This window comes from Oncorhynchus clarkii, chromosome 4 (genome assembly GCF_045791955.1).
Source record: "Oncorhynchus clarkii lewisi isolate Uvic-CL-2024 chromosome 4, UVic_Ocla_1.0, whole genome shotgun sequence".
Lineage (NCBI taxonomy): Eukaryota > Metazoa > Chordata > Actinopteri > Salmoniformes > Salmonidae > Oncorhynchus > Oncorhynchus clarkii.
In genome coordinates this window covers 52,479,070-52,504,877 of record NC_092150.1, presented here as the reverse complement: position 1 = coordinate 52,504,877, position 25,808 = coordinate 52,479,070, and the positions used below count along the sequence as shown (strand labels likewise).

At 45.5% G+C, this 25,808-nt stretch overlaps 1 protein-coding gene across 4 annotated transcripts in view; it reads left to right on the top strand.

Annotated features, from left to right (window-relative positions):
* Positions 1-25,808, top strand: part of LOC139406934 (ankyrin repeat and SOCS box protein 2-like) — a 45,174-nt gene that overhangs the window by 7,540 nt on the left and 11,826 nt on the right. For 2 of the 4 annotated variants that reach the window (XM_071150096.1, XM_071150097.1), the window contains exons 2-7: positions 15,095-15,397; positions 16,618-16,752; positions 17,686-17,855; positions 18,234-18,389; positions 18,772-19,017; positions 19,151-19,322. In XM_071150096.1, the coding sequence (XP_071006197.1) occupies positions 15,102-15,397; positions 16,618-16,752; positions 17,686-17,855; positions 18,234-18,389; positions 18,772-19,017; positions 19,151-19,322 (1,175 nt within the window). In that variant the 5' untranslated portion in view covers positions 15,095-15,101. The remainder of the gene's footprint in view (positions 1-15,094; positions 15,398-16,617; positions 16,753-17,685; positions 17,856-18,233; positions 18,390-18,771; positions 19,018-19,150; positions 19,323-25,808) is intronic. The other 2 variants (XM_071150099.1, XM_071150098.1) reach the window with 1 other exon arrangement.

The window sequence follows — 25,808 nt, the reverse complement described above, 5'->3', positions numbered from 1 at the left end:
GGATTGCCGTACGTTGGCAGCGGAGACTGCGTGGAACCGGAAGCACTGTTCAACATGTTCCTGCACGGCGTCTCGGGGGAGGTTAAGGACGAGCTTGCGGATCGGGACTTACCCACAGATATTGACTCCCTCATCGATGGGCGATTGCGGGAACGACGGATGGACAGGAAATTCGATTTCACTCACACGTCCAGGGATTCCAACTCTCCTCCGAGTCATCCTGGAAGTCTCTGACGGTCCTGTGGCCGAGAGCAAACGAGATTTCCTCGAGAGTCACCAAGGAGGCCTGAGGAACTGTTTCCTGAGCCCATGCAACTTAGGCAGGGCTGAGGTGTTGCCAGCTGAACGGCAACACCAGATCAGCACATGGAGCTGTCTGTATTGTGGGACCTTTGGTCATTTTGTGTCCTCATGCCCGGTTTTTACCAGGCTCACCGGTAGGAGCGAGTACTCTGGTGGGCCATATGGGGAACTTTTCTGCTTTCCTTTACTCGCACCCCTTTTCATTTCATTCTGCTGTGGGGAAACCAGTCCAAATATCTCCGGGTCCTCATTGACTCTGGGGCTGATGAGAGCTTTTTGGACGCCACACTGGCTTCCAAGCTGAACATCCCCACTCAGCTCCTCTCCATTCCCGTGGATGTTACGTGTTCCAGGCTCTGGTGAATGACATTCTCTGTGACATGCTGAAACGGTTCCACTTTGCCTAATTGGATGACATCCTCGTCTTCTCCCTCTCCCCCCAAGAACACATGCTCCATGTCCGGCAGTTTCTCCAGTGCTGGAAAACTCGTTAATTCGTTAAGGCGGACAAGTGAGAGTTCCATCGCTCCACCATTCCCTTTCTGGGCTACATCATCTCTGCTGGGAGTGTCAAGATGGATCCCGAGAAGGTGAAAGTGGTGGTGGAATGGCCTCAGCAGATGTAACGCTTGTGGTGGATTGGCCAGGGTGTAGTTGGTACGTCAACATTCTCCTACCAGCTATTTTGGAAGCTGTATGGAAAAGCTGTCCATTTTTTAGTCCTTAAAAACTTATTCGGGATAGGGGGCAGCATTTTCACTTTTGGATAAATAGCCTGCCCAATTTCAACTTCCTGCTACTCATCCCCAGAATATAAGATATGCATATTATTAGTAGACTTCTGAAGTTTCTAAAACTGTATGAATCATGTCTGTGAGTATAACAGAACCTATGCAGCAGGCAAAACCCAGAGGACAAATCATTCAGATTTTTTTGGGAGGTCACTGTCTATTCAATGAAGTTTCATTGGGAAACTAGATTTCTAAGGGACTTGTTTTCAGTTCCTATCGCTTCCACTGGAAGTCACCAGTCTTTAGAAATTGGTTGAGGTTATTCCTTTGTGTAATGAAGAAGTACGGCCATCTTGAATGAGTGTCATTTGAAGTCTACTTTTTGAGAGAGGAGCATGACTTAAAGTAGCTTGAGTTTGTTGTCTTCCTGTATTGAACACAGATTGTCCCGTATTCAATTTGATCGATTATTAACGTTTAAAAATACCTAAAGTTGTATTACAAAAGTGGTTTGAAATGTTTTGGCAAAGTTTACAGGTAACATGAGAGATATTTTGTAGTGACGTTGCGCAAGTTGGAAGCTGTGTTTTTCTGGATCAAACGCACCAAATAAATTGACATTTTGGATATATATCGACGGAATTAATCGAACGAAAGGACCATTTGTGATGTTTATGGGACATATTGGAGTGCCAACAAAAGAAACTCGTCAAAGGCATGAATTATATTTTTATTTCTGCGTTTTGTGTTGCGCCTGCAGGGTTGAAATATGCTACTCTCTTTGTTTACTGTTGTGCTATCATCAGATAATAGCATCTTATGCTTTTGCCGAAAAGCCTTTTTGAAATCTGACATGTCTGGATTCACAACGAGTGTAGCTTTAATTTGGTATCCTACATGTGATTTAATGAAAGTTTGATTTTTATAGTATTTCATTTGAATTTGGTGCTCTACATTTTCCCTGACTATTGGCCAAGTGGGACGCAAGCGTCCTGCCTATCCCAGAGAGGTTTTAAATAAAACTTGTATTCTTTTTTATTGATCACAATTCTAGATTTCTAGCCCCTTGATATTATTGTTGGATCTGGTTTTAATAGCTAACATTTCAATGCCATAATAAATAGATATGCCAATAGTGGACAGCCTTGTTTTACTTCTCTTAACAATTTAATACTTTCTGAGAAGTAGCCATTATTTACTATTTTACACCTGGGGTTGCTATACATAACTTTAACACATTGTATAAGAGATTCTCCAAAATTAAAATTGTCCAGGCATTTACATATTCCAGTCATACTTCATCAAAGGCTATGAATACCAGGCCTGGTGTCACAGATTCTTTATAGTTGTATGATTTCCAGTATTTTTTCGAAACTATCGTCCATGTAAAAACCCTGTCTGACTAGAATGAATAATATATGACAATACCTTTTTAATAAATTCTATGCGCAATGCATTTTGCTAGAATTTTGGCATCACAATACTGAGGTGTAAGGGGTCTCCAGTTTTTTAGGTCGGACTTGATCTTTATATTTACCTCTTGGGTCCTGTTTCAGTAATCATAAATCAGACCTTCTTGCTGAGTATTTAAGATTTTTATAGGAGTGGTTAAAGCATGTTAATAACGGACCTTTGAGTACATTGAAAAATATTTGATATACCTTTGATATACCAGCCCTGGAGTTTTCCAGGACGTGAAGGCTTTACTTGCATCTAGAAGTTTCTCCTCTGTAATTAGGCCTTCACATGAGTATTTCTGTATACCTGTTAATTGTACACTATTAATATTAAAAATCCTTACAATTAACTTCAGTTAGTGGAGATGGAGGAAATGAAAACATATGATTGAAGTACTTTGCCTTTCTCTTTCAAAATATAATTTGATGAATCATGGATCACTCCATCATTTGTAACTTGTTTCTGTAAAATGTTGGTAGCATTTCTATGTTGAAGATATGGTAGCATTTCTATGTTGAACATAATTACAATTTCAACGGAAAGTATTCAGACCCCTTGACTTTTTCCACATTTTGTTACAATCTTATTCTGAAATTGACAAAATTGTTTTTTGACTAAGAATTTCTTTGTTAATTTATTATAATACATTCAGACCCTTTACTCAGCACGTTGTTGAAGCACCTTTAGCAGCGATTACAGAATCGATTCTTCTTGGGAATGACGCAACAAGCTTAGCACACCTGTATTTGTGGAGTTTCTCCTATTCTTCTCTGCAGATCCTCTCAAGCTCTGTCAGGTTGGATGGGGAGCATTGCTGCACAGCTATTTTCAGGTATCTCCAGAGAAGTTCAATCGGGTTCAAATCCGGGCACTGGCTGAGACACTCAAGGACATTCAGAGACTTGTCCCGAAGCCACTCCTGCGTTGTCTTAGCTGTGTTCTTAGGGTCATTGTCCTGTTGGAAGGTGGACCTTCATATTAGTCTGAAGTCCTGAGCGCTGTGGAGCAGGTTTTCATCAAGCACTTCTCTGTACTTTGCTCCGTTCACCTTTGCCTCGATCTTGATTAGTCACCCAGTCCCTGCCACTGAAAAACATCCCCAAAACATGATGCTGCCACCACCATGCTTCACAGTAGGGATGGTGCAAGGTTTTCTCCAGAAGTGACGCTTGGCATTCAGGCCAAAATTGTAAATCTTGGTTTCATCAGACCAGAGAATCTTGTTCTCATGGTCTGAGAGTCTTTAGGTGCCTTTTGCCAAACTCATAGCAGGCTGTCATGTGCCTTTTATTTTGGAGTATCTTCCGTCTGGCCACTCTACCATAAAGGCTTGATTGGTGGAGTGCTGTAGAGATGGTTGTCCTTCTGGAAGGTTCTCCTATGTAACGGTTTTCTTCTGGGGAAAGAGAGGTGGACCAAAATGCAGCGTGGTTAGTTTTGTGCATCTTTAATAAAGATGAAAGTACAACAATCTACAAAACAAGAAACGTTGAAAAAACCAAAACAGTCCTATTTTTTTTTATTTTTTATAAAAATAATTTATTATCATCAATACCATTCATTCTTTACAACTCAAACTTTCCATACAAACTCAAATAGTGGTATTTTAATTTAAACAAAACAAAAACCCCAAACAAAACCTCAGGGGAGCATCTTCCCTCCTCGTCATCCTACAAACTACCTTTCCCTATCTCCCCTTCCCTAATCTATCCCCTTACAAATCTAAATGACACCCAGCCCTAAACCCCCCTTCCACCTCTCCCGGGCAGCATGCTGCCCCCACTTCCTCTCCTCCCTCTTCATCCTCCCCCTCAAATCTCCTTTCACCCTCCTCACTATCCCTTCCACCCCCCAATCTCTCCCTGTCTTCACCATGTTCTGCCTGGCTTCCCACAGCCCCCGTTTAAAGAGACTCATGAGAAGCCAGAGCAGAAACCTGTCCCTATCCGTCCCTCTCGCTCTCCCTACACCTCTCTCTAACCTGGCCCACGTCAATACAAAATCCCCCCTTACCAAACCTAACAACACCCGTGCCCTAGCCCATACTACTCCGGCAAAGGCACAGTCCCAAAAGACATGGCGCACAGTCTCCTCCCTGCCACAAGAATATCTTGGACAGGTGGGGGATTGCACCAAACTATACCGGTACATGATGGAACGTACCGGCAAGCACTTATGGAGGCTCAACCAATTCAGGTCCTTGAGCCTGTTGTCCAGACCCCGCGCCTGCACTCCCTCCCAGACCACTTCCGAGATGCCCACTACAGGCGCCGGACTCCCTGCCTTTCTGACCTCCTCGTACAGGTGCCTGTGATCTAAACCTACTCGGGCAACTTCAACCTCAGGGTGCGCACGCAGCCACTTGGCCGCATGACCAAAGTGCCACGGCAGCTGTTCCGCCCGAGGACCCGTGTTAGACCACACCATTACGCTTCTCGCCTGATATGAGAAGAACACCCGCAGGAGGTAACCGGACGGGTGTATCACTGGATGAGCAAGCTCCTTTAACAAGAAAGAAACAAAAATTGCGTCCAGCTTGAGGGGGAAATGTGGTACCCCCCTACCTCCCTCCCCGATGGGACAAAGCATGCGTGCCCTGGCGACCCACTCGCACCTGCCACTCCACATGAACTGAAACACAAGCCTCACTAGAGGCCTCCTCAGACTAGCCGGCAATGGGTAGATGTACGCCAAATACAAAAGAGACGGCAACACATCCACCTTTAGAACCAGGACTTTGCCCATAAAAGACAAATACCTAGCCTTCCACATTGCTAGCTTCCTCTGTACCACTGCGATACGCATGTTCCAGTTTAGCGTCGCTGAGCCGGAGGTCTCAAAATGGACCCCGAGAATCCTCAGGGCCCCCTCACAGAGAGATAACCCCCCGGGCACATCCGTTCTACCGCGCCATCTTCCGAAAAACTTGACGGAAGACTTTGCATGGTTCAGAACTGCTCCCGACGCTCGGGTGAAATCCCCAAAGATGGCAAGGGACCTTGTCAGGCACGAGTCCTTGTACAGCAGCAAGGGAGTGTCGTCGGCGTACTGCGTCATCTTAACACGCAGCCCACCAATTCCAGTGTCATGTATTGTCATGTTGTGTCTTGTTCCTGTTCTTTCTCTTCACCCTGTCTCCCTCTGCTGGTCGTATTAGGTTACCTTTTCTTACCCTCCTTCCCCCAGCTGTTCCTTGTCTCCTCTAACTACCTCGTTCACCCCTTTTCCCACCTGTTCCCTTTTTCCCTCTGATTAGGTCTCTATATCTCTCTCTGTTCCTGTTTCTGTCTTTGTCGGATTCTTGTTTGTGTTTCTCATGCCTGAACCAGACTATCGTCGTGTTTGCTGCAACCTTGTCCTGTCCTGTCGGAATCTGCCAGTTCATCTAACCTTGTCCTGTCCTGTTGGAATCTGCCTGTCCATCTGAGCCTACATGTGTTTCGTCATTAAAGAAACCCTGTTTTGTGAATTCGCTTTTGGGTCCTCATTCACGCCCCTGACAGAAGAATCCGACCAAGAATGGACCCAGCGACTTCGGATCCTCTCCACTCAGCCGTCGAGATCCAGGGAGCGATGCTAGGCAGACACGAGCAGGAATTGTCTGCTGCTCGACATGCCGTTGAGACCCTGGCCACCCAAGTCTCCAACCTCACAGAACAGGTTCACTATCTCCGCCTCGATCCACCGGCCACTTCCAGGGCTTTCGAATCTCCGGAGCCCAGAATCAATAACCCGCCGTGTTACTCTGGGGAGCCCACTGAATGCCGCTCGTTCCTCACCCAGTGTGATATTGTGTTTTCTCTCCAGCCCAACACTTACTCCAGGAGCACTGCTCGTATCGCCTACGTCATATCTCTCCTTACTGGACGGGCTCGTGAGTGGGGCACGGCAATCTGGGAGGCAAGGGCTGAGTGTACTAACCAGTATCAGGACTTTAAGGAGGAGATGATACGGGTTTTTGATCGATCTGTTTTTGGGGAGGAGGCTTCCAGGGCCCTGTCTTCCCTATGTCAAGGTAATCGATCCATAACAGACTACTCTATTGAGTTTCGCACTCTTGCTGCCTCCAGTGGCTGGAACGAGTCGGCTTTGCTCGCTCGTTTTCTGGAGGGTCTCCGCGCAGAGGTAAAGGATGAGATTCTCTCCCGGGAGGTTCCTTCCAGCGTGGATTCCTTGATTGAACTCGCTATTCGCATTGAGCGACGGGTTGATCTTCGTCACCGAGCTCGTGGAAAGGAGCTCGCGTTCTCCGTTGCCCCCCTCTCCGCATCACTACCATCTTCCTCTGCCGGCTCGGGTGCTGAGCCTATGCAGCTAGGAGGTATCCACATCTCGACTAAAGAGAGGGAACGGAGAATCACCAACCGCCTCTGTCTCTATTGCGGTTCCGCTGGTCATTTTGTCACTTCATGTCCAGTAAAAGCCAGAGCTCATCAGTAAGCGGAGGGCTACTGGTGAGCGCTACTACTCCTGTCTCTCCTTCAAGATCCTGCACTACCTTGTCGGTCCATCTACGCTGGACCGGTTCGTCAGCTTCCTGCAGTGCCTTAATAGACTCTGGGGCGGAGGGCTGTTTTATGGACGAGACCTGGGCTCGGGAACATGACATTCCTCTCAGACAGTTAAGGGAGCCCACGGCCTTGTTCGCCTTGGATGGTAGTCCTCTCCCCAGGATTCAGCGCGAGACGCTACCTTTAACCCTCACTGTCTCTGGTAATCATAGCGAAACCATTTCTTTTTTAATTTTTCGTTCACCTTTTACACCTGTTGTTTTGGGCCATCCCTGGCTAGTTTGTCATAATCCTTCTATTAATTGGTCTAGTAATTCTATCCTCTCCTGGAACGTCTCTTGTCATGTGAAATGTTTAATGTCTGCTATCCCTCCTGTTTCCTCTGTCTCTTCTTCACAGGAGGAGCCTGGTGATTTGACAGGGGTGCCGGAGGAATATCACGATCTGCGCACGGTGTTCAGTCGGTCCAGGGCCACCTCTCTTCCTCCACACCGGTCGTATGATTGTAGTATTGATCTCCTTCCGGGAACCACTCCTCCCCGGGGTAGACTATACTCTCTGTCGGCTCCCGAACGTAAGGCTCTCGAAGATTATTTGTCTGTAGCTCTTGACGCCGGTACCATAGTCCCCTCCTCCTCTCCCGCCGGAGCGGGGTTCTTTTTTGTCAAAAAGAAGGACGGGTCTCTGCGCCCCTGCATAGATTATCGAGGGCTGAATGACATAACAGTGAAGAATCGTTATCCGCTTCCTCTTATGTCTTCAGCCTTCGAGATCCTGCAGGGAGCCAGGTTTTTCACTAAGTTGGACCTTCGTAACGCTTACCATCTCGTGCGCATCAGGGAAGGGGACGAGTGGAAGACGGCGTTTAACACTCCGTTAGGGCACTTTGAATACCGGGTTCTTCCTTTCGGCCTCGCTAACGCTCCAGCTGTCTTTCAGGCGTTAGTCAATGACGTCCTGAGAGACATGCTGAACATCTTTGTTTTCGTTTACCTTGACGATATCCTGATTTTTTCACCGTCACTCCAGATTCATGTTCAGCACGTTCGACGTGTCCTCCAGCGCCTTTTAGAGAATTGTCTTTTTGTGAAGGCTGAGAAGTGCACTTTTCATGCCTCCTCCGTCACATTTCTCGGTTCTGTTATTTCCGCTGAAGGCATTAAGATGGATCCCGCTAAGGTCCAGGCTGTCATTGATTGGCCCGTCCCTAAGTCACGCGTCGAGCTGCAGCGCTTTCTCGGCTTCGCGAACTTCTATCGTCGTTTCATCCGTAATTTCGGTCAGGTGGCAGCTCCTCTCACAGCCCTTACTTCTGTCAAGACGTGCTTTAAGTGGTCCGTTTCCGCCCAGGGAGCTTTTGATCTCCTCAAGAATCGTTTTACATCCGCTCCTATCCTTGTTACACCTGACGTCTCTAGACAGTTCGTGGTCGAGGTTGACGCGTCAGAGGTGGGCGTGGGAGCCATTCTTTCTCAGCGCTCCCTCTCTGACGACAAGGTCCACCCTTGCGCGTATTTTTCTCATCGCCTGTCGCCGTCGGAACGTAACTATGATGTGGGAAACCGCGAACTGCTCGCCATCCGCTTAGCCCTAGGCGAATGGCGACAGTGGTTGGAGGGGGCGACCGTTCCTTTTGTCGTTTGGACTGACCATAGGAACCTTGAGTACATCCGTTCTGCCAAACGACTTAATGCGCGTCAGGCGCGCTGGGCGCTGTTTTTCGCTCGTTTCGAGTTCGTGATTTCTTATCGTCCGGGCTCTAAGAACACCAAGCCTGATGCTTTATCTCGTCTCTTCAGTTCTTCAGTAGCCTCCACTGACCCCGAGGGGATTCTCCCTGAGGGGCGTGTTGTCGGGTTGACTGTCTGGGGAATTGAGAGGCAGGTAAAGCAAGCACTCACTCAAACTCCGTCGCCGCGCGCTTGTCCCAGGAACCTTCTTTTCGTTCCCGTTCCTACTCGTCTGGCCGTTCTTCAGTGGGCTCACTCTGCCAAGTTAGCCGGCCACCCTGGCGTTCGGGGTACGCTTGCTTCCATTCGCCAGCGTTTTTGGTGGCCCACCCGGGAGCATGACACGCGTCGCTTCGTGGCTGCTTGTTCGGTCTGCGCGCAGACTAAGTCCGGTAACTCCCCTCCTGCCGGCCGTCTCAGGCCGCTTCCCATTCCCTCTCGACCGTGGTCTCACATCGCCTTAGATTTTGTCACCGGACTGCCTTCGTCAGCGGGGAAGACTGTTATTCTTACGGTTGTCGACAGGTTCTCTAAGGCGGCTCATTTTATTCCCCTTGCTAAGCTTCCTTCTGCTAAAGAGACGGCACAAATCATCATCGAGAATGTTTTCAGAATTCATGGCCTTCCGTCAGACGTCGTTTCGGACAGAGGTCCGCAATTCACGTCTCAATTTTGGAGGGAGTTTTGCCGTTTGATTGGGGCTTCCGTCAGTCTCTCTTCCGGCTTTCACCCCCAGTCTAACGGTCAAGCAGAACGGGCCAATCAGACTATTGGTCGCATCTTACGCAGTCTTTCTTTTCGCAACCCTGCGTCTTGGTCAGAACAGCTCCCCTGGGCAGAATACGCCCACAACTCGCTTCCTTCGTCTGCGACCGGGCTATCTCCTTTTCAGAGTAGCCTCGGGTACCAGCCTCCGCTGTTCTCATCTCAGTTCGCCGAGTCCAGCGTCCCCTCCGCTCAGGCTTTTGTCCAACGTTGCGAGCGCACCTGGAAGAGGGTCAGGTCTGCACTTTGCCGTTATAGGGCGCAGACTGTGAGGGCTGCTAATAAGCGTAGAACTAAGAGTCCTAGATATTGTCGCGGTCAGAGAGTTTGGCTCTCCACTCAGAACCTTCCCCTTAAGACCGCTTCTCGCAAGTTGACCCCGCGGTTCATTGGTCCGTTCCGTATTTCCCAGATCATTAATCCTGTCGCAGTTCGACTTCTTCTTCCGCGATATCTTCGTCGCGTCCACCCGGTCTTCCATGTCTCCTGTGTCAAGCCCGTTCTTCGCGCCCCCGCTCGTCTTCCCCCCCCCCCCCCCCCATCCTTGTCGAGGGCGCACCCATCTACAGGGTCCGTAGGATTTTGGACATGCGTCCTCGGGGCCGTGGTCATCAGTACCTAGTAGATTGGGAGGGGTACGGTCCTGAGGAGAGGAGTTGGGTTCCCTCTCGGGACGTGCTGGACCGTGCGCTGATCGATGATTTCCTCCGTTGCCGCCAGGTTTCCTCCTCGAGTGCGCCAGGAGGCGCTCGGTGAGTGGGGGGGTACTGTCATGTATTGTCATGTTGTGTCTTGTTCCTGTTCTTTCTCTTCACCCTGTCTCCCTCTGCTGGTCGTATTAGGTTACCTTTTCTTACCCTCCTTCCCCCAGCTGTTCCTTGTCTCCTCTAACTACCTCGTTCACCCCTTTTCCCACCTGTTCCCTTTTTCCCTCTGATTAGGTCTCTATATCTCTCTCTGTTCCTGTTTCTGTCTTTGTCGGATTCTTGTTTGTGTTTCTCATGCCTGAACCAGACTATCGTCGTGTTTGCTGCAACCTTGTCCTGTCCTGTCGGAATCTGCCAGTTCATCTAACCTTGTCCTGTCCTGTTGGAATCTGCCTGTCCATCTGAGCCTACATGTGTTTCGTCATTAAAGAAACCCTGTTTTGTGAATTCGCTTTTGGGTCCTCATTCACGCCCCTGACATCCAGGGATCAACAAGCCTTCCACCCCTGTGTCTGCCCTAATGGCAGCCCCCAGAGGCTCCATGTACAGAACGAAGAGGAGAGCCGAGAGTGGGCACCCCTGCCTGACCCCAGACGAGAGGTCAAAAACGTCACCCAAGTGACTATTTACACTAACTCGGCACCCCGCTCCGACATATAATGTACGAATCCATCCTATGAACTTCTCCCCAAATCCTAATCGACCTAACACTCTGAATAAAAATGATCTATTCACGCGATCAAAGGCTTTCGCCTGATCTAGCGCTGCTACCATTAAAGGCAGTCCTCTATCTTCAACCCAAGCGATGGAGTCCCTGATTAACTGTGATTCCATCTAATAGAGCGGCCCTCTACCCCGCACGTCTGATCCTCATGGACGACGTAGGGAAGGGCTGTGCGCAACCGGTCTGCTAAAACCTTTGCAAGTAGCTTGTAATCTACACACAGCATGGTCAACGGCCGCCAGTTGCCAAGGTCTGTTACTTCCCCCTTCTTATATAAAAGTGACAGCACACCAACAGCCATTGATCCCCCCGGGACCTCCGTCTCAAGGATGGCCTTCAAGACTTCGAGGACCACTGGTCCAAGTATACCCCAAAACTTGAGATAAAACTCAGCCGGCAGCCCATCTATCCCAGGCACCTTCCCTTTTCCCATCCTCCTAAGAGCGCTCTCAACCTCTTCTAGTGAGATCTGGGCCTCCATCACTTCTCTAATGTCCTCCGGCAACCGCCTGGACAAGTGTTCTAAAAACACATTTCCCTGCTCTACATCTATTTCCCTTTCCTTAAATAAACCTGACCATATCCTCTGGTTCTCTAACTATACTACCATTTTCTTCCCTAACGCCATGCATTACCTTCCTACTCTGTCTGGCCCTAACCGACTTAAAGAACATAGCAGAACAAGTCTCATTGTGTTCTAGAAAGCCACTATGCGCACGCTCCAGGAAAGCTCGAGCCTTCCGCTCCTGCAACTCCCTGAGCTGCGCCTTTAGGGTTGCGGATCTCTCCCAGTCAAACGACCCGCCGAGGTTGCCTGCCTCGTACTCGAGTTCAATTAACCTTTGGATACGATCCACCTCCCTCCTCTCCTCCCTTTTTTTCCTCTTGCAATACCCTATTATAAAAGCCCTAATCCTCACCTTAACTAATTCCCACCACTCTAACACCCCCTCGCACATGGACCGGAGACCCTCAAGCCTCCAAAAGAAACCATAAAACCCGTCAACAAAAGCCTGCTCCTCCAGCACATCCCGATCTAGCTTCCAGTACCCCCTACCAAAGAGGCAGACTGGCGACCCCACCTGCAGGAGCACCCCGTCGTGATCCGAAAAGAAAACAGGCAACAGCCGCCCAGACAACTTACCCAAAGACCTGGGTACAAAAATATAGTCGAGCCTCCGCTCAACCCCCCTGGAGTTGCGCCATGTAGGACCGTCCATTTTCGGAGTAGTGTGCAGACCACCATCTACCAGACCATGGCAAGCCATTAGCCTGGCAATGGCGCCCGCACTGCTATCCCCCCCTCTTCCTAAATCTGTATTAAAATCCCCCCCTATCACTAATTTCCTATTTGTGACACACAGGGGCGTCAGACAGTCCACCATCTCCCTCCTGTCTGCCACCACCTGTGGTCCATACACCACCACTAATCTAAAATTACAATCCCTTATCGTGACATCCACCCCTATAACCCTCCCCTGCATTACCACAAAAGAATCCTCCACTTTAACCTCCCTGTGCCCACACAAAATCCCTACCCCCGATGAGTGCACCCCCCCAACACCCCAAACCGACTCCCCCTTGTCCCACTCCCTCTTAAACCTATTAACATCCCCTCCATCCCTCAGGTGAACCTCCTGTAAAAAACAAAAATCAAACCCCACACCCTCCAAATAACTAAAAACCGCCCTCCTCTTAACACAATCCCTTAAACCCCTTACATTTAAACTAACAAAAGTAAAATCAGACCCCATGAAAGAATACAATAAAAACATGTAATACACTCAAATTCTAAACCCAGACAGAAAAAAACAAAAACAGGAGACTCACCCGATGCTCCCCTGCTCCATATCTACTGGTGATAACACCATCTGTACTCCCAACATTCCCCCCTCTTCCTCCATCTCACCAACCCAGGATGCAGGAATAGTGTTTGGCTCCGGGGTGCCCTGCACCCTGGGTCTACCCCCACAATCCTCCCCCTCCCCAGTGCTGCAGCTGGATTGGAAAAAATTTGGGGAGGCTGAGTCCCCAAACAAAACACTCCCCACCTCCTCCTGTACCCAGTCCTGAGTCTTGTTAGGTGTGTCCCCACCCAACAGATATTGAGAGCCTGTGGAAACCAGCAGCAACCCAGAGGTTTCTCCCACCCCCATCACTCTCTTGGCCATCCCCTCCCTCTCACTGTCGGCCAATCGCTCCCTCCTCTTCATTCTCTTCTTTGGTGATGACGGCAGTGGAGAGATACCCCCCCCCGCCAGCTCCTCCACCATACCCCTCATCTCTTCCACCAGGGCACATTCCCCCCAGTCCACTTGCTCTTCCACCGTCTCCTTCTCCACCACTCCTCCATCGCTTTCTTCTCTCTCATGCTCCTCCACTCGGTTGCCTTCTTCCGCCGCTTTTCCTGGTTCTCCTACTCCCGTGCCTTCCGTTTCCTTCTCTCTTCCTTCCGCCGCTTCTTGCTCCTCCTCCTTCCTTGTGGCCTTCCCCTCTGGACCTGTACTCTGATCATGAGGCGTGCTTCCTTCCCCTCCTCTTCTTCCCCCATCCCCCGCCCCTGCTCCCCCCCCAGCCGCAGACGCATTTGACCGCTGACGGGCCGGGCACCCCCGCCACAGGTGTGCTGACGAGCCACACCCATGGCACGTCTTAGGCTTGTCACAATCCCTCGCCTCGTGATCCTCAGATGCACAAAATCTGCATTTTCTTGTACTGCATGAGGCGAATATGTGACCGTAGGCCATACAGCGTCTGCAAAATGGGGGCTGACGTGCATAAAACAACGTCCCCCTGTCAGCCCCTAGGGAGAACATAGCAGGAGGATGGAGGTAGCCACCATGTCCCTTTGGGTCCTCTCTGAGGAGGGCCTGGAAACCTCTCCTCCCATTCCAAAACCCAAGGGAGTCTTTGAGGTGCCTTGCTGAGGAGACGTTATCCATATATCTACCCAGAAAAGCCCTCACCTCTTCGTCCTTAACGTAAGGGTTGTAAATGTTGACAGTTACAACCCTAAAATTATTCTTCGCCAGGCTTGTTATTTCGTAGTGGCACATCGGCCTCTCACCTCCCACTGCTCTTGCCCTTCTCAGGATATCATTGTGTTTTACCTCTGTATATAGTGCCACGTCGTATGCTCCCTCCAACGAGTTGCCTTGGAAACAAAACACGTCCTTCACCGTCAGCTTTAGAATCCCCATCAATATTATCCTTCCAAAAGATTCCCGTCCTAAAGGCTCCATCTCCTTTTCCTTCCAAGCAAACCTAATCGTGTTAGCCAGCCCAATCCCAGGGACCGACCGTGTTGATGTATTTAGCACCATCTCCGCAAGGAGAATGGCGCTCGTTCTCTTCTCTTCCAAAACAAGTGAAAAGAAAAAAACAAATGACTGAGCCTATCTGGTGCCACAAACACAAAGACTTGAACAATCACCCACAAAACCCAACACAAAACAGGCTACCTAAATATGGTTCCCAATCAGAGACAATGACTAACACCTGCCTCTGATTGAGAACCATATCAGGCCAAACATAGAAATAGACAAACCAGACACACAACATAGAATGCCCACCCAGCTCACGTCCTGACCAACACTAAAACAAGGAAAACACACATGAACGATGGTCAGAACGTGATATTCTATCTCCACAGAGGAACTCTAGAGCTCTGTCAGAGTGGCTATGGGGTTCTTGGTCACCTCCCTGACTAAGGCCCGTCTCCCCCATTTGCTCAGTTTGGCTGGGCGGCCAGCTTAGGATGAGCATTGGTGGTTCCAAACTTCTTTCATTTAAGAATGTGTGTTCTTGGGGACATTCAAGGTTGCAGAAATGTCGGTTTTGATTATCTGGCCACTGTCTACAAATGCTCCGTTTTTTGCATTTGTGGCACGTAACCAATGCAAGTCAATATCCCTGATAATCACATTTTTGCATGTCATGTCCAAATCATCTACACAATCAGAACCAATATTTATTTTTGCTATTTGGGTAAACTATTCCTTTAATCATGGTCTCTAGATGGACGATATTGTGGCACCCGCAAGGACCAGTCTTTGCCACAACTGGTGTAGGTGCCAAGGAATGGGTCTCAAGATCCAACATGGTGGACATAATCCATAAAGCATCATATGTAACCGTTATATTGTATACTCTCTTTTCTTTCCAGATCCAACATGGCAGTTGCCAGAAAGTCCATGCCTGGCTCCACTATCGGCCCCACTCTGGGGTTTGATGACTACACTCTCTACAGCAACCTGTCAGATGACGAGCTGATGCAGCTGGCTATCGAACGCAGCCTTAGTGATCCCCACAATGCCACTTCACTGGGTGAAGCCAGCAAGACCTCCACAGCTCTAGGCAGAAGAACAGTCCAGTTCAGGGCAAATCCACCCACAACTACACCGAACCCATCAAATCCACCTAGGGAGGACCCAAGCCATAGGCCACCTACTGCCAACCCACCTGACGCGTGTGTACCCGCTGAAAAGACCCTTCATTGTTTTTCATGATCCACTTTGGGTTTTGGGCCCCCATTTATATTATGTTGTAGGCTACAGATAATTACATGTATTTCAAATTCATTGGCATTTCTTTTGAACATTTATTTGATTTAACTAGGCAAGTCAGTTAAGAACAAATTCTTATTTACAATGACAGCCTACCAGGGTTAAGGCCTTGTTAAGGGGCAGAACGACAGATCTTTACCTTGTCAGCTCAGGGATTCGATCCAGCAACCTTTGGGTTACTGGCCCAACGCTCTGACCACTAGGCTACCTGCTGCCCTGTAGCACTATAACTGTCCTTATTACGTACCTTATCTATAGTTACAGTGTAGAAAATAAAAGCTTTCTCTGATTATTATATGGATCTCGTCAGTAATGTGTGTCTATGTATCACTATACAGACATCTCCTTCAAAACAAATGTAGTATATGTTTCCAGAGTTATACAACCTTTGGTGGGGTTTGGCCATTCGATATGTAGGTTGCAGACTTCATAAGTATGCATGAGTGGCGGTTTCCTCAAATAAATGACTTGACTCGTGCAGTGTTTACTTAATGATGTAGGATATTAATTTGATCACTATTTTTTGGTGAGAATTCCTGCGCTGAAGGAAATGCAAATGAGCTTTGTGATTTACATAAATTCACAGAAAATCCACGCTGACATAGTTATATTAACAGTACTGCACTTTTCATGTAGCCTAATTTTGGCCAGCTAATAGCCTAACCACAATCAAAAACATTGTGGAATAAACATTGAAATCCTCTTGCTGCAGGATTATTTTGCTGCAACAATACCAGTCAAAATAACTTGACTAATAGTGACTGGTACCCTGGTACCAGGGTTTAAAAAATATAACTTATTAGTACCCTGCAACTGTGCATGTCAGATATCAACTATGCACATACATTAAGCCTACCACTTAGAAATGCTTTCAGAGGAACACTTGAGCAGTGGATTGTGATGGTGGACAATTACTTTAGATGGCTGTACTGTATTCATTGATACAGAGCTTTCTATAGTACGCATGTCAGCAATGAAAGTTGTTTCAGGATTCAAATATTTCACTTTGAAGAAACACAATATACAATTAGATTAAGGACCCCCCATATTACTTTCATTTATTTTATGTATACATTTGCATAAAATGTGACTGCCAACTAATTATATCTCACCATTCCTGTAGCAGGAGAAGGACATGTGAAGAAAGAAGGAAATGTGGAGACATTGTGGTGACTCATTTTGTAACAGGCAATGGAAAGCGCATGCTGGCATATCACAGAGGCGATGGCTCCATTCAGCACGTGCCAGACACAGAAAAGTAAGTGTGTCCTTTCACAGAGGGTTTTTAGCAACATATATTGCCTTCACACCAAGACATGAACACTTCAGTATATGTAATAATGTTTCTATAATATGTGATGACATTTGTTGTACTTTGTACATCATTTTTCCACGTTAAAGAATACAAACCTGTTGGGATACCTGCTGGGATTTTCACCACTTTTCAACCTCATATGCATTATCTCCAGCAACATACCAAAGTGTACATACTGTATGTGAAAACGATGCATTTCTTTTACACTACAGAACAACGAAAAGAAGAACAACAATGCACAACAGCGGTTTTCAAAACCTGCAACGTTTCTAGCCAGGGGAGGACATTTTCCTGCTCACCACGTGACCGCGATTCTCATAGTCTTTGAAAATCACTATATTTAAAAATGTTTTTACTTTTGATGACATCAAATTGCACTTTTTTTATCGTAGATTTTTAATCACAGTGCCATTTTCACGTATATAGACAATGGTTTGATGTTGGAAATAATAAATGAGGTAGAAAAGTGGTGACATTCACAACTTAAGTAACCAATGTCTTTCCAACACCATAAACCCTAACTAAGGATGTGTGTATTTAATTTTAATCCACTTTCCATAACTCAAAGTTAGCAAATCAATAAAATATTCACTAATTGAATTGAGAGTATTCTGGATTGTCCCTTTAAAGGACTGCAAGATTCTGGCAATTAAGCTGTTTCTCTACTTAGCCAGAGTCAGATGAACTTGTGGATATCATTTATGTCTCTATGTGCATTAAGAAGGATGCTAGAGGTAGTTTTGCGAGCCATTGTTAACTAGCATTAGCGCAATGACTGGAAGTCTACAGGTACAGTAGCATATGTTAGCTCTTCTATAGTTTATGTGGGCTAAGGAAAAAGGCAAGTGGATGATGATGGGTATGTTTTCCTATTAGGGAACAGGACCCTATTGTGAAAGCCATCCTGAATGGTGATGTGACTACGGTACGAGCTATGGCTAGAAACAGCGGGAATAACATACTGCGGCCTGACAAGTATGGATGGATCCCGCTGCACGAGGCTGCATATTATGGCCAAGACCAGTGTGTCAGAGTTCTTCTTGGGGGTAAATGCAATTTAAAACCCCATAGATGTACTGTACATGTATAGTGAGTGAGTGGTTCCTTGTACATTTAGTACAGTCATTCTTTGCATCATTGGTTGTTGTCCTTTTTTGTAAGGCTGGTATCTTTATATTTTATAGTCCCATTTAAGCTGGTACTTACCTGTTATTTACTGGGAAAGTGTGTAGTGGTAACAATTGACATTTTCTAGTCTCATGTTAAAGAATACAAAAGCAGTCCATACCAAATGGTGCACCCATTTTACCAAGTAATCACCAAGTATTTTACCATTTTACCAAGTAAATGCCAACTAAATAGCAGACTGTAAAATACAGTGTAAAATAAAGTATATCCTAGTGTTCTTCTTTCCACTTTTCAAGCTCAACCTGGTGTGATTAACACGTGCGACCTGAAAGGCCGGACCGCTCTCATCTTGGCAGTGGAAAGCGAAAAGGTGGCCTGTGTAGAGGCACTTCTGGAGATGGGGGCTGACCCAGACCTTGCCAACAAGGAGAGAGAGAGCCCCCTCTACAAAGGTAAAACATTTGCCTTTAAGACCTACTAAGACCTACAATATCTGCCAGCCACTTTGTTATTATCCTTTTACTTTAAGCATAGTAAGTCATAGGCTACTGATAGTAAAATAACTTGTTGGGTAGCAAGATCAGAAGACCGTGAAAAAAAAATTAGCTGAAAAACATGTTGAATACATGAAGGGGGAGCACTTGTGAACAAGGGCACACTTCAGGAGAAAGGAGAGGTTATTGGGAGACAGGAATGGCTTGCTATAGAAATACAGCTACACCCAAAATCTGCCATTACAGATTGCCTCTCCCAGTATCCTCTCAAGCTGTCTTGAGTACCCCAGAAAAGTATTCCATATAACTGCTGTCTGTCAATCTTTGACATTTTCCTCAGGCTGTGAAATGAACAATGCCGAGATTGTGGCCATGCTTCTGAATCACGGTGCTATGGTGAACAAATACTCCACCCAGGGCTGGACAGCTCTCCTAGAGGCTGTCAGCCGCAACAACGTTGAGATCTGTGAGATGTTAGTCCGGAGCGGGGCTAAGCTCAACCCAACCGACATGTACGGTATCACACCACTTTCTACTGCAGCCCAGAATGGACATGTGGAAACACTTCAATTTCTTATTAAACACGGTATGGGTATGACTTCCCCTGGGAAAAAAAGGATGAATTCTGTAGGCCAAATGGCATTACACCGAATTGAGGCTGTAACCATGGATATAACAAAAAAACATTCTAACTGTACATTGTTCTGAATATGTTCTAGGTGCTGATGTCAATAGCGAGGCAAGTGATGGGTCCACAGCTCTGTATGAGGCGGCTAAGAATGGCCATGAGGACATTGTGGAGATTCTTCTTTCTCAGAAAGCTGTCGCAAACAAAGTGGGAAAGAAAGGACTTCTGCCACTACATATCGCTGCCCAACAAGGAAATGATGGGTAGGTGAAATTAGCTTAAATTGCCTTGAAACATGGTTAGATTACAAATATCCCTGCACAGCACCCTTAACACTAGAACCACTGGGCTTCTTAACCTCCAATTACTCGCTAAAGAAAGCACTGTTGGTCATCCTCTTTAGCTTACGTATCAGATTCATCTACTGTGTTGTTATTAGTATTAGAGGTGTAACAACATGGCTATACTTGTATTTGTAATCGTATCTGTAAATTGACAGTTGATACTCATGATCAGAAAAAGCTTAAGTGTTTCATTATGCCTAAGTATCTGTGTGTTTCATTCTATAGCTAGAAGACTCTCCAGGAGTGTTCAAATCTCTTCAAGCACGGATCCCGCTAGCGGGATCAAATTCAACAACATCCGGTGAAATCCGAGCGCGCCAAATTCAAAATGCAAAATAGTAATATTAAACATTAATGAAAATACAAGTGTCATACATGATTCTTTAGCTTAGAATCTTGGTAATCGAACCGCGTTGTCCAATTTACAATAGGCTTTACGGCGAAAGCATAGCATTTGATTATCTGAGGACAGCGCCCCTCAACAACAAATGTTTTCAAACCAGCACAGGTGTCATAAAATCATAAATAGATATAAAATAAATCACTTACCTTTGAAGATCTTCCTCTGCTTGCAATCCCAACGGTCCCAGCTACACAATGAATGGCCGTTTTGTTCGATAAAGTCCTTCTTAGTCAGTTTAGTAGGCATCATTGAGTTCAATATTCCACCAGTTCAACATGAAGACAAAGAAGTCCCAAAAGTTACTGGTAAAGTTTATCCAAACAAGTCAAACAATGTTTCTAATTAATACTCAGGTAGTCTAATATCGAAATAAATGATAATATTTGATACCAATATGTATGTATGTTCAACAGTATGTTCAATAGGAAAGGAAAATAACGAAGCGCGCGCCCTCGTTCACGAGCGCAAAGAGACCACTTTTGCCTTAGTGCTCCCCTTGGATAAACTACTATTTCTTGTTGGTTTTTCTAAAAACAAGCCTGAAACCATGAATAAAGACTGTTGTCATCTAATGGAAGCCATAGGATCTGCAATCTGGGAGGTGTAAGTCATAGTTTTCAATAGCTTCACATTTGAAATAGCTGGGAGCTAAAAAAAAAAAAAAAGAAGGATTTCCCTCTGGTTTTTGCCTGCCATATCAGTTCTGTTATACTCACAGACATAATTTTAACCTCTTAGGTTTAGAAACTTCAGAGTATTGTCTATCCAATTATAGCAATTATATCCATATCCTAGCTTCTGGGCCTGAGTAACAGGCAGTTTACTTTGGGCACATCAGACAAGCGGAAATTCAGAAAACTAGACCGTGCGCTAAAAGCTTAAACTAATAACACAAATGATTGTATTTTTCTTGTCTATATTGAATACATAATTTGAATATTCACAGTGTAGGTTGGAAAAAGTATGTCAACCCCTAGGCTAATGACTTCTCCAAAAGCTAATTGGAGTCAGGAGTCAGCAAACCTGGAGTCCAATCAATGAGACGAGATTGGAAATGTTGGTTAGAGCTACCTTTCCCTATAAAAAACACTCACAAAATTTGAGTTTGCTATTCACAAGAAGCATTGCCTGATGTGAACCATGCCTCGAACAAAATACATCTCAGAAGAACTACGATTAAGAAATGTTGACTTGCATAAAGCTGGAAAGGGTTACAGAAGTATCACTAAAAGCCTTGATGTTCATCAGTCCACAGTAAGACAAAATGTCTGTAAATGGAGAAAGTTCAGCACTCTCCCTAGGAGTGGCCGTCCTGCAAAGATGACTGCAAGAGCACAGCGCAGAATGCTCAGTGAGGCTAAGAAAAATCCTAGAGCATCAGCTAAAGACTTACAGAAATCTCTGGAAAATGCTAACATCTCTTTTGACGAGTCTATGATACGTCAAAAATTAAACAAGAATAGTGTTCATGGGAGGACACCACAGAAGAAGCCACCACTGTCCAAAAAAAATCTTGCTGCCCATCTGAAGTTTGCAAAAGTGCACCTGGATGTTTCTCAGCCCTACTTGCAAAATAGTCTGTGGACAGATGAAACTGCAGTTGAGTTGTTTGGAAGGAACATACAACACTATGTGTGGAGAAAAAAAGGCACAGCACACCAACATCAAAACCTCATCCTAAATGTAAATCATGGTGGAGGGAGCATCATGATTTGGGGCTGCCTCAGGGCCTGGACAGCTTGCTGTCTTCGACGGAAAAATGAATTCCCAAGTTTATCAAGACATTTTGCAGGAGAATGTTAGACTATCTATCCACCAATTGAAGCTCAATGGAAGTTGGGCGATGCAACAGGACAATGACCCAAGATGGAGCCTGAGAAGCTGTCTATAAATCAACAGAATGGCGTCAACAGAAGAAAATACTCCTTCTGGAGTGGCCCAGTCAGAGTCCTGACCTCAATCCGATTGAGATGCTGTGACATGACCTCGAGAACAGTTCACGCCAGACATCCCAAAGAATATAGATTTACTGAAACAGTTTTGTAAAGAGGAATGGTCCAAAATTCTTCTTTACCATTGCATGTCTGATCCACAACTACAGAACTTTGCTTGAGGTTATTGCTGCCAAAGGAGGGTCAACCGTTATTAAATCCAAGTGTTCACATACTTTTCCCAACCTATACTGTGAATGTTTACACATTGTGCTCAGCAAAGACCTGAAAACGTATAATTGTTTGTGTGATATTAGTTTAAGCAGACTGTGTTTGTTGTCACCAAGATGATGTTCAGATCAAATGTTATGAGTGCTGCCTGTCTTCCCAGTGGTCTACTTGGTGTGTGAACTGCTGCCTTCTCATAATTTGCAGGTAGTTGTTGACACATTAACTAGGATCAAGGGGCAGGATAATTTGCGACTTGTTTTGGTAATCAGTGGCTGTACTGAAGGGTGAGTGGTTTCATCTCTTTTCTGAGTGCATATAACCAGCTTCTCATGCTCCATCTCAGTGTGCTTCATTCAATAGCTAGAGAACTCCTGATAACTCCATGAGTGATAAGTAAACATTTGTTGTCTTTATTTGTTGTCTAGTACTGTCTTTTTGCTAGCTAGGGCCATCTACTTTAATTGCTGCCTGTTTTCCCAATGGCCTACTTGGTGTGTGAACTGCTGATTGCTAATTACTTGCAGATAGTTGTTAACACATACACCAGGATCAAAAGGCAAGGCAATTTGTGACTTGTTTTGGTAATCACTGGCTCTATTGTAGGGGGGGGGGGGGGGGTGGTTTCACCTCTCCTAGGCAATCAGCATTTAGTACAGGGAGGTGTGCTCTCCACCTCTGCTAGGCAATCAGCAGTTAGTGTTAGTTTTTCAGTCTCCTCTGGTTTCTCAGTGGCAGCTGTAAGCGGCGGTCATGTCAGTGGCGGTCGTGTCGCAAAACAAAGACCGCTCTGACAAGTTATTCGAGGAAGGCTCCACACCACTCTCACTTGAGTATCTTACCTATATATTTACAGATTGTCATTTTTCCCTTTTGTAGCTTTGTCAACTATTTGTTTTCTATACCTGTTTGCACCTCTTCCTGTAGGATTTACAGACACTCCTCATCCGTTGGCTGCAACCCTTCCAATTTAGTTTACCCTGAGCGCACAACCGATGTGGAATTCCGCTGGGTCTCTGGCAGCGTTTGGAACTGCCATTCCACGACTTTTGACCCCGATGGAGACATGGATCACCCCAGAGAACACTGCTACTCCAGCTTCTCTTTCTTCATCTATGTTTTCTCTCATTGTCCGAGAGCACCTGGTCGTCGTGATGGTGGCAAAGGTCTACTTATTTCTCCTAAGTGGAGATCTTATTTTCTCCCTCTCTCACCTGTCCATCTCCTCATTTGAATTCCATGCTGTCCCTGTCTCTTGCCCACTCAAGCTTAACATTGTCATCTATCGCCCACCTGGTGCTCTTGGAGAGTTCCTCAATAAGCTTGACGCCTTGATAGGCTAATTTCCTGAAGACGGCTCACCTGTCTGCGTACTTGGAGACTTCAACTTCCCGATGTCTGTCTTCAGAAAGCTGATGGGATCCTCCTCTTTATAATAGAGGCCATCACTTTGTTTTCTCACGCAATTGCATAGCCTATAGGAATGTTGCGCAACATGAGCTCATGGGACTCTCATGAAGTGTTTGATTAGATTTTCGATTACATTTGATTTGAGGGACAATAGCGTGCTGAGTACCAAGCAGTTATCAAGTTTGGTAGGCTACCAATGACCATCAGCAGCATCCAAGCTTGGAGATGCCTAATTACTGTGACTAAACGCTCACATGGAATTTGACTGCCTTCATGACTTGTGACCACAGGTGTGGTGGTAATATGGTTACCACAACAGCCCTACCCAAGCTATAGGCTTCTTTAGGGCTGAACCTGCCGTGTTTGTACAATTTGTATAATGTTAAATATTAGCCAACATCAGTAATACTAACATACATTTATTTTAGCATAATTTTGTTAACCTTTTTTCCTCTCATGTCCTTGTAAATTCTTCCTGAGGGACGCTAGCATTAGTAGATCATATTAGGCTTACGTTGTGCAACAATTTGGGACATGTTCACGGCAACTGGACCATTGTCATACAGTTCCATGATTTGTGAGAATTAGGGTAGATTTATAGGATTATTGTTCAACCTCTATTGTACACTTTTTTTTTCTTCCACCTTCCAATATCGTATGGATTGAACTTGAATATGACAACTTTCAGGATGAATCAAACCACTGACTTTGTACTCTTCAATACGCACTGAGTGTACAAAACATTAGGAACACCTGCTATTTCCATGACAAACTCACCAGGTGAAGCTATGATCCCTTATTGATGTCACCTGTTAACCACTTCAATCAGTGTAGATGAAGGTTAGACAGGTTAAAGGAGTTTTAAGCCTTGAAACAATTGAGACATGGATTTTTTTTGTCATACATACTTCCTAAATAAATAATATACAAGATCACAATATCTTTAAATCTACCAGTTGGTGCTGAAACGGAGACAAATATGCATAGATTGCTTTCGTTAAATTCACCATATTCTGACCCCATCCTCAACGTATTCTATTGGTACTGAATCAATGGTTTAATTACATTTATTCAGAGCGAGCAAGGTAACCATACATGCAAAGTGCATTACGTAACTTAATACTGAGAAGTGCGTAGGAAAGTCATGCTTCAGAAAGATATAATTTCCTAAGTCAGGATCAAGCCCTTATGTCTCTTCTTAGTCATACTGTACATGTACTCCCAAAATCTCCTTGACTTCTTTAACAATTTAATGCATTCCAACTGTGCAGTTGAGGCGCTGTCATTGACTGTTGAAATGTGAGCTATGAGCATGAGCAGCCCTTCATTGCAAGAAGGCTGTTTTCTTAGAAGTAGAGTCTCCTTTATTACACATTTAAAAGCATAACTCTGCCAAAAATTGGTCTGTTTACAACAAGCGATGCATCATTGTGGTCAAATTCTGAGTTTTTGCTCCCACAAAGGATACATTCGTGTCATGGCCATCTTTGTCATCATGGCCAATAATAATACCATTATTGTACTTTCCCCCACCTTCTTTCTATCCTGTACTCTACCCTACCTCCTAGTTTTCTTTTCTGAATCTACTGACTTCCCTTTCACTTGCACCTTTTCTCCGCACCTCAAAAGAAAAGTTAAAGGGACTCCCAGCCAATGAAAATGCTGCTGTAATCATTCAGTTCGTAGAGCACATGATACGAAATGCTAGTCATGCATAAACATTTGGTCGGACCTGTGACAAATATTCAAGATGCACTAAAACCAAGCTGTGAAGAAATGTTATTGTTCCACCTAGAATATGAACCCCTTGTGTCTGGCCTTTGTGGTGGGCTTTACTTGTGGAGACTTTGACCCCTTATTCCGGTTGGATGATTCCCGCAATCAGGAGGATAATATCCAGGGAGGGAATTCTCCATCTTGGAATATTCAAATCAAATCAAATCAAATTGATTTATATAGCCCTTCTTACATCAGCTAATATCTCAAAGTGCTGTACAGAAACCCAGCCTAAAACCCCAAACAGCAAGCAATGCAGCAATAGAGGCACCACTTTTCTTCAGAGAAGGAGGTGACTGAAAATGTTGTTGCTTGGTGCAATAAATAATTGTACAAAATAAAATGCTTTATACCATTATTACAGAGAATCAGATAAATGATGCTACCCCCTGCCTATTGGTTATGTAGCTTATTCAAGCCTGTCTCAAAATACAACACTGCCCCTATAAGACAAAAAAAGTTACTTACCTGACTCACTTTTCAAACATGACTAGAAATGCACACGTTTTGTACTCTTATAGGAAGCAATTACTCCCGTATTGCTGACTACAAATGATCTATAACTGGGGTAATAACTCACTAACTAGCAAAATATGAATAAAATGTGCACACATGGCTACATGCAGCTCTCGCTTTGATCTCAAAACAAGTGCATCT